The sequence below is a fragment of the Poromitra crassiceps genome (assembly GCF_964638095.1).
Source record: "Poromitra crassiceps genome assembly, chromosome: 16".
NCBI classification, from domain to species: domain Eukaryota; kingdom Metazoa; phylum Chordata; class Actinopteri; order Beryciformes; family Melamphaidae; genus Poromitra; species Poromitra crassiceps.
This window is the reverse complement of record NC_139645.1, coordinates 27393113-27403112: the sequence shown is the minus strand read 5'-3', so window position 1 is coordinate 27403112 and position 10000 is coordinate 27393113. Positions and strand designations below refer to the sequence as shown.

At 44.4% G+C, this 10000-nt stretch overlaps 1 protein-coding gene across 1 annotated transcript in view; it reads left to right on the top strand.

The window, feature by feature from the left end:
• Window positions 1-10000, top strand: part of phkb (phosphorylase kinase, beta) — a 182443-nt gene that overhangs the window by 21835 nt on the left and 150608 nt on the right. The window contains exons 5-6 of the mRNA XM_083652929.1: window positions 4672-4779; window positions 6266-6346. Coding sequence (XP_083509055.1) covers window positions 4672-4779; window positions 6266-6346 — 189 coding nt within the window. The remainder of the gene's footprint in view (window positions 1-4671; window positions 4780-6265; window positions 6347-10000) is intronic.

Here is a 10000-nt window from a genome sequence, read left to right as displayed (position 1 = left end):
TTCGTTGGGAACTACGTACTTGCAGAACGGAATGCAGCCAGAATCTCATCCAGTGAAACACACGCTCCGCACCGCACGGCACGGGGGAAAGGTGAATAAGGGTTGCGCCAACCCGGGGAATGCAATAGGCTATAAATAGTAGCCTACATTTTAATCTTGTCGGTTATCTCGGTTAATGATGAGCATCGGTTGAGGGTCGGGGGGCAGGGGGGGGATCGCCCTCCCTAATGTAGAGAGCAAAATATGGACCCACATCACGTGGAGATGCAGCAGCCTGGTCTGTTGCTGTGCCTGGGCCAGACACTGTCTGCCTGTCAAAGCTGTGTTTCATCTCACCTCGACCTTCACCACCTCATGTAGGGGAGAGTGTTTCTGTGTCTTAAATACAAACCTCCGTTCACACAGTCAATTACACAGAGCAGCGTCCCCACGGCTCACCGACAACATGACGTTGTTAATGGAGACGTGACACCCAGGGGCCACCGCTGGCCAAATATCACAGAGCAAACACACTCTGCCTCTAAACACACTCTGCCTCTAAACACACTCTGCCTCTAAACACACTCTGCCTCTAAAGCTGCGTTCACACCGACCTATTAAAGTTTTTCTCGTCGCCCGAGATGAAATATCCCAACTCGAGCGAAAATACGCTGGCATCAGTCGCTCGCTGTTCAACGCTGATTGGCTGCCGTGTGAGAGCGAGTCAAGGATCACACTGGCTTGGAACAAACCACTGGTTTATTGTGTGGCAACAAACCGCATTGACAGCCTGACAGCTGACATGAAGTGAAGTCTGTACTACCGGTATGGAGCTCGCATTAGGAGCACGCTGATAGGCTTAGCTTGTAAACAAATACGGTGGCTCGTAGTGGACAAACATCATGACATTGCGTAACGTTATATCCCCCACATGTCCGTCAATTCGTGTGCCTGTTGATGAGCCATTTAAACAGAGCGACAGAGCGATTCCAAAGGGTTGAATCAAGCGACAGAGAGAAAAATAAATATCTTGGTGTGAACACAGCTTTATAGTAATTGTGTGTTAAAGGGACGCTTCACCAAAAAACAATGCTGATTCATTTTGCACATGATCTCACACAAACTGTCAAGTGATGTCATCGGAAGGCCCTAAATCATCTGGTTGTATTAATTCCACGTCTTCCGATGACATCACTGACGTCTTCCAATGACATCACTGGCATCAACTCAACTCAAAGCAACTCTCAATAACTGTCAAACTAAATGAATGTCTGCAAAACTGTTGACAGTTTTTGATATGTATGAGGTCATCTGCAAAATAAATCTGCATTGTTTTTTCAGTGTCCCTTTAAAGTCGAGCTGAAATGGCATTCCGAGGGTGTGTCATTCCTTATCGTGACGTATTCTGACTGAAACAGGCTAGAGAGGCGGGAGCTAGCGTGTGGAGGAGTTTGATTTGACCGTTGGGAAGTGGGCGTGTCTGTGTGAGGGACTGGACTGACTGAATGTCAGTCCTCTAACCCAGTGGTTCTCAAATGGGGGTCCGTGGCACTTTGCCAGGGGGTCCGTGAACATTTTTCAGGAAGATAAAAACAAATACTTTTTTTTTTTTGCAAAAGCTTCATAGTTCAACGAAAATATTTCATGCGTTCAATCTAAAATGGTTCATGGATTACATTCTAATCTAACAAACCTATCAAATTAAAAGTCAAACACCTTAACCGTGGAAGCAATTAAGCTTAGCCCAAAATCAGAATGAAGGGGTCCCCGGTATATTTTCTATCTTGTAGTAAGGGGTCCTTGCCCGAAAAACATTTGAGAACCTCTGCTCTAACCTACCCTAATCTTAACCTGAACTGTACGGAGCAACCAAATAATCTGGCTAATCTACAACCTAACCTGCCCTATCCTAACCTAACCTATCCTAACCTAACCTATCCTATCCTAACCTAACCTATCCTAACCTAACCTAACCTGCCCTATCCTAACCTATCCTAACCTGCCCTATCCTAACCTAACCTAACCTATCCTAACCTGCCCTAACCTAACCTATCCTAACCTAACCTAACCTATCCTAACCTGCCCTATCCTAACCTAACCTATCCTAACCTGCCCTATCCTAACCTATCCTAACCTATCCTAACCTAACCTAACCTGCCCTATCCTAACCTAACCTATCCTAACCTATCCTAACCTAACCTAACCTAACCTGCCCTATCCTAACCTAACCTAACCTAACCTATCCTAACCTAACCTAACCTAACCTATCCTAACCTGCCCTATCCTAACCTAACCTAACCTATCCTAACCTGCCCTATCCTAACCTATCCTAACCTAACCTATCCTAACCTGCCCTGGGGGGTTTGCTATCTTGCAACCAAAAAGGACAAAGAATGTTTTGAAGAGACGGTTACAAGAGAAAGAATTGACGGTATGTACGCATGTGGGCCAGATGCAGGATAAATAAAAGGCATGAAGAGGGGTTTGTACGGTGGCCGCTGTGCGGAGCAGCAGGGACGCCATGACAGATTGGAGCTCATCTGGAGCTCATTACAGCGCATTGCACCATTTGGAGCATTAAGAAAGATGGCTTACAGTAGCTAATGTCCCCAGTGGACACCAGGTGACACGCAGCTACATTTAGACACCTCCAAGCACAAGCATGCTTTATAAACAACACCTATTGTTAACTGCTGCCAGAGGATGCTGTCTGTCTCTGTCTCCCTCTCTCTCTGTCCATCTTCCTCTCTCTATCTCTCTTTCTGTCCCTCTCCCAGTCTCCCTATCTGTCTGTCTTCTCTCTCTCCATCCCTCTCTCTCTATCTGTCCATCTTCTCTCTCTCTCTGTCTCCACCTCAGTCGCTCTCTCTCTCTGTCTCTTTCTTTCTCTCTCTGCCTCATCCTCTGTCTCTCTCCGTCTCCCTTTATTTCTCTCTCTATGTCTCTCTATCCAACCTCTCTCTCTCTCTCTCTCTCTCCCACCTGTACTGTACACCGGCAGTGGGAGGGCTGGAAGTGGAGCAGTATTCAATAAACTGGGCCAGATGGGTCTCCACCATGACCTGCCTAGGAGAGGAAAAAGAGAGAGAGAGAGAGATGTATCGGGAGAGATGGCTAGGGGGAGAGAGAGAGGCGGGGACGGAGAGGGAGAGAGAGAGAGAGGGTGAAATAGGTAGGAGGAACGAGAGAGCGAGAAGGAGGGCGATGAGGGGGGAGGGGGACAATTAAGAAAAGTAGAGTGGATAATAGTAAGTACAGGGAGGAGGGGAGAGAGGGAAGAGGTGGTGGAGGTGTGTGGGGGGAGGATAGAGGGAACAGAGGAGGTGGGGGCGGGGGTGGGGTGAGGATAGTGTAGAGAAACAAATGAGGTAAAAAAAAATTGGACAAAGGGCCAATTATTTCTAAGTGTGCGCGCGGGGGGGGGCGGGCGGTGGGCCGGGCCTGTTTTGGTTGATCCAAGTCAGTGGAGCAAACACACTCACACACATACGCACGATCTGCGGAGAGTTGTAGACTAGCACCATGCTTCCTCGGACACACACGTGCAGTGGCCAGCCGCTTCTTTTCACCTGACATCGAGGAGTTTCACCGGCAAGATGTAGCGCGCGGGAGGGTCACTCTATTTAGAGAAGAAAATAAAGTCCGCACACTGAAAAATAAGTAAAGCTCCCAGGTCAGGGTCATGCTATTCCCCACACACACTGCAATTTTTTGTCGTGAACCAAGCCCTCTAAATCTCCTCCTTGTCTCTGTCAGAGCTGGAGAAGTGAATCCATATACCGTACATGTACATGTCCACTATATCTGCCTGGCTCATTGCGGACAGAAAGTGCTGCCTGTTTTAATGCATTTCATGTGAGGGGAAAAAGTGGAGTTGAGCATATGGCGTGAAAACACTGTCAAGGTTAGCTGTTCAAATCCCACTGGGGCCACCCATGCTTAACATGTGCTGTACGCTTCCACCATGAGGGCATGCAGTCCAGAGGGCTTTCGCTGAGATGTAGGCCAAATCACCCTTTGGTGGCCATGTTGGAGGTCCTTAGCTTTTGGGTAATACAGGGATGATATATTTTTGTAGGCTTACCCAGAAGTCCCTGCACTTCCTGGTTCTTACGTGAAAAAACTCAATGGGGTTTTCGCATGGGAATTTTCGGGTTTACATGCATGAAATAAGGTGTGTGGCTAACAAAAGTTTATGAAACGGCAAGATAATCTTCACAAATGAGGACCACCTTTGTGACTTTTGAAGCGTTTTCTGAAAATCGCGTTTAAAAGAAACGCGCACATTTACGCACCACTAGTGTTGACTGATCATTTCATGGATCCAGTTGATTCTCTGATTAGATGTCAGTTTTGTGGCTAGCTAATCATTGGATCTGGTCAGCTAACCACTGTCTTGTTAACACTTCTGATTAGCACACTAGCTAACGTATCTAGTAGCAGCTAGCATTAGCATGTGCACATTGTGTTTGCTGGTCCGTTATCTAGCTAACAGTTTGTTCAGGTTAACTGAGCTGCTTCTTCTCAAGCTACAGCTGAGTGTTTTGCAGTCGAGATATTTTGGAAAATGCCGACTTAGTAATGTGCTGGGGTCCTCCTCACGGACATTATCCGTATCATTTGTAATTTATAACTATGTGTGTCTGTATATCATGTTTATGTGTGTTTGTCTTGATTGATTCTCTCCACCAGGTGGAGCAGTTCAAACAGGACCCCAGCCCCTGCAAGTGTCTGCACTCCATGTTCAACGTGGACACCGGAGACGAGGTTCACTCCACCAGTGACTACAGCCACCTGCAGGTCAGCCAGTGTAACAGCAAGAGCACAGCAGCTGCTAACCGCTGCTAACACGCATTCGAACACTTGAACATGTTGGGTAGAAAGGCAAGTTGCAAAGTGGTGAGCAGGTTTATTTGGATAGCACATTTCATACACAGAGGCACTTCAAAGTGCTTTACATAAAATGGATAAAAAGAAAAGAGTGTTAAAAGGTCAAATATACGTAAGATCCAAAAGGTAAAGTTAAATAAAGAAATAAAATACAAGAAAACCACATAAAAAAAAAGTGCAGATGAGTGTTTCTCTAGATTTCTTAAAGAGCTCTTAGTGAGCTGTTTTAGGCCCCGATTCCCAGAAGGACCTGGGTTCAAATCTGGCCCGCGGCCATTTACTGCATCATGTCCTAGTCTCTCTCTCTCTCTCTCTCTCTCTTTCTCTCTCTCTCTCTCTCTCTCTCTCTCTCTCTCTCTCTCTCACTGTGAGTGCGTCTACATGCACACCAATAAACTGATAACTGTGAGTAATCAGTTTATGGCAATAATCTGATTTCTGCGTTTACATGCACTTTAATAATCCGACAATAGGAAAAACCCGGGTGATTCAGTCAATTAGTCGGATTTCTCTCCAGAAGGCGGCGGTAATTCAACTTTTTACATGCAACTTCTACATGCGCAGATGTATAAACCCACAAGAAACCTGATACGCTGTATACATGCACTGAAAAGACAGGTTATTGGCCAAAAACCTAGGTATGTTTATCGGTTTATTCATAACCCGATAACGACCATAAACGGATAAAGCTTATCGGTTTATGCTGTTTACATGACCATTTGAATAATCGGGTAACTCCAGAAATCCGCTAATAAACTGTTTATTGTCTGCATGTAAACGCACTCCATTGTCTGGCCAATAAAACATGAAAATGCCAAAAATATAGGGCTTCACAGAAAATAGTCGGGAGAGGGAGAAGAGGGAGAAGAAGGAGAAACAGCAGGAAAACACACAGTAGACGAGAGCAGATTGAATCAAACAATCTAACTGTTGTACCACCTAACATCAGTGTTTCCCAGCCAGGGGTAGGTGTACCCCAAGGGGTATGTGTACCCCTAGGGGTATGTGTACCCCTAGGGGAACTTAAGCAGCTTGCAGGGGGTATGTGGAATGATTGGGGATTACAATTTATTTCCAAAATTATTTAAAAAAATATTCCAAGTCATTTCACAAGCCCTTTTCTAAAATGGTGCATGCAATTAGTTCCAAAAATTTGAAGAAGTATTTTTTTCGCTTGGTTTGACAAAGTAAAACTATTTTTATAAGCATTTTACAAAATGTGCATGGGAAACATAGATGGTGGATGAAAATCTCTGGTACAGTGCTGAAGCAGGAAGTAGGCGGTCACTTTTCCTCTCTACAGTTTATTGGTATGGTCCACTCTCACCCCTCCCCTCTCTCTAATGGTATGGTCCGCTCTCTCCCCTCTGTCTCTCTCTCTCTCTCTACACTGCAGATTGACGCTGTCTCTCTGTTCCTGCTGTACCTGGTGGAGATGATCTGCTCTGGTCTGCAGATTATTTACAACACTGACGAGGTAATAATATGGAAAGGTCATAATGTATCATATCATATCATATTATTCATATTATATATATATATATATATATATATATATATATATATATATATATATATATATATATATCCGCTTCGTTTCACCTGACACCGAGGCGTTTCACCGGCAGGACGTAGCGCGTTGGAGGATCACGCTAGTTAGTTATGTTATATGGCAGTAAAATGCCACTGAATGACCAAATTGATATAACTTTTAACCATTTCGAGTAACACTGTTTCCATACGGATCACCAGCGTTAGTTTGTTGTTTATAACGTGGCTATATTCATAATGTTTCTATCTCGGATGCGTTATTTCGAATCGCACATAGGTTACGCCTAGCGCAACCTATGTGGGTTTCAGGACGCAACAGCCTCGACTCCACTAACGTCATCTTTAGAGCACAATATTCCTGGAATGCAAGTTTAACTAAACAGTTACATGTCCTCTGCATTCTACATAAAATTAAGATATTACGAGTTGTTTTATTTTGTATGTTACATACGTATTGGCCAAGATATGTTAGTTTATGGGGGAGTAATTTTGCCACTTTAGGAGGGGAGTGTGCGCGGCCATTTTGCCTGCGGGGTTTTTGGCAAGTCAAAACGGAAATACTATTACGAAATGACATAATGGGGAAGCGTCCATGAGTGGGCAAAGAATAAGGTGAATAGTCTGCGTTTGATTAATTTGTCAAGTGTCAAGATCCCTTATTTCCCCATCTCATGTGTGGCCCGTAATAAAACAACAGGGCTGTTAAATTTACACCCCGTTTTATTGTCTCGCCCTCAGCAGCCATTTGAACATCGTTAATTCTCGCTGTTGGTTTTTAGCCAACTCGTTCCCGGGCTTACTTAGTCACAGCATGCTGAGATTCACTAGCCTGGGCTTATCTTCAGAGAATCAGGACATGCTAACACATTACTAGCCCCAGGCTTATCTTCAGAGAATCAGGACATGCTAACACATTACTAGCCTGGGCTTATCTTCAGAGAATCAGGACATGCTAACACATTACTAGCCTGGGCTTATCTTCAGAGAATCAGGACATGCTAACACATTACTAGCCCCAGGCTTATCTTCAGAGAATCAGGACATGCTAACACATTACTAGCCTGGGCTTATCTTCAGAGAATCAGGACATGCTAACACATTACTAGCCTGGGCTTATCTTCAGAGAATCAGGACATGCTAACACATTACTAGCCTGCGCTTATCCTCAGAGAATCAGGACATGCTATCACATTACTAGCCTGGGCTTATCTTCAGAGAATCAGGACATGCTAACACATTACTAGCCTGGGCTTATCTTCAGAGAATCAGGACATGCTAACACATTACTAGCCTGGGCTTATCTTCAGAGAATCAGGACATGCTAACACATTACTAGCCTGGGCTTATCTTCAGAGAATCAGGACATGCTAACACATTACTAGCCTGGGCTTATCTTCAGAGAATCAGGACATGCTAACACATTACTAGCCTGGGCTTATCTTCAGAGAATCAGGACATGCTAACACATTACTAGCCTGGGCTTAGGGACCGTTCGTTATTTAGAAGGGTCACTGGAGGGATTTGGTGTGCTCTGGAATAAAAGGCTGTGCCCCTTCCCCGATCAAAATATATTTTTCCTTGACCCTCCCCAAGTGATTTGAAAAATATGATTAACCCTCCCCAAACAATATTGTGGCGCGCGTGGAAGAATGCGGACTGACACCGATATCTTACTTTTAACCAAACATATGCAGAAACTCCGGCCAGAGGTGATCAAACACACTAACAGTCTCAGTCGTGGTGGCTACATTGATAGTAAAACTAAACATCCTGGCCACACAAACATTGCCATTACCACATAATGCAATCAAAACATGAGCACAACATCACTAAACCACGTTTTTAACTGTACAGTAACAAGCTTCCCACAAGAACATGAACTCCCATAATCCTTTGCGCTTCTTAGAGCAGAACTGTCACCAATCAGAGCGACCGCCTCCTCCGGTCGCTACATTCTGCTATTTTCGCTTGTGAAACAATCTTCAGTCTGTGTATATCAATATTTGTGTTTAAATAGCAGTCAATGACTGATGGAAAAAAGTTAGCCGGTTCTATTATTGTGGCGGACTCTCCACTCTCTGTCCCCCCTCTCTCACTCCCTCAGCAGACAGGCACAAAGCCACACATGTAAAATCTCCCAGCATCCATTGAGCTACATTTCGATAACAAATAGCATCCAAATTAGCCTAAATAGATAGAAAGGTAGATAGAAATAATGTTAACACAACATGCAATTGCCGAACATTTCAATATTGGACAAAATAAAATCTCGAAATCAAAACACAACCCTATGTGAAACATATATGTCATCCTGGTGGTATAAATATCCCTTGTAGACTTAACGTAATTTAGGAGATGAGTGAGCCGTAACTCGGTTCTACTGTGACTTCCTAGACTTATCTGGCGCAACGATAGAGCCCATATATATTTTGTGATGCCATGTCTGTTTGTTTGCTCGACTTTTCGTGCTGGAAATGTAGCCTACTTCCATATTGTGGCACCTAGAGACCACAGCCACAGGCTCCAACGCCGTTAAGGCACACACACCAAGAAGCAGCTTAATATTAAAATAGGAATTTTTATTATCGACAAAAATATATATATATGTTTTAATTAAAACAGCTCATAGCATCACAGCACAGGTTGGTTGACACTTGTTACATATCACCACGTCATGATAGCACGCAGCAACAATAATTAGTGTAAGGGCTCCCGCAGGATGGTGGACTTACACTAAGTTATACAATCAAATCAAACTAATGTATCACAATGAGTCAGCCACTCGTTACGAAAGACACCTCTGGGGCTCGCGCTCCCGAAAGAAAGCAACAACAGCACACCAGCATGTCGCAGCCTCGCTGGTATGAACGTATAGGTTACCCCAGCGGTGCGTACAAGACCCCAGCCCTCCGTCGAGGCAAAGAGAGCCCAGCAGCCGTGGAATCACCAGAAAAGCGCCACTGATTGGCCAGATACTGTACACGCCTACTGTCTGGATAGGCCAAGCACAAAGATCGACAGATCAGACCGCCAAAGAGAAACAATGCACCGGGACATACCAAACAGTTTGGACAGGAGGGGTGTAAATGAAGCAACTCAGTAGTTGTTGAAGTCCGAAAAGCAAACATTACACACAAACAAAAAGTTTATATATTTTTATCTAATCAAAATTGTATACCCCTCCCCTGGACTCAAATTAAAGAGAATGTACCCTCCCTCAAACTAAATTTAAAACAAGATTACCCTCCCCTATTTTCCTCCAGTGGCCCCTTCCCTAAATAACGAACGGTCCCTTATCTTCAGAGAATCTGGACATGCTAACACATTACTAGCCTGGGCTTATCTTCAGAGAATCAGGACATGCTAACACATTACTAGCCTGGGCTTATCTTCAGAGAATCAGGACATGCTAACACATTACTAGCCTGGGCTTATCTTCAGAGAATCAGGACATGCTAACACATTACTAGCCTGGGCTTATCTTCAGAGAATCAGGACATGCTAACACATTACTAGCCTGGGCTTATCTTCAGAGAATCAGGACATGCTAACACATTACTAGCCTGGGCTTATCTTCAGA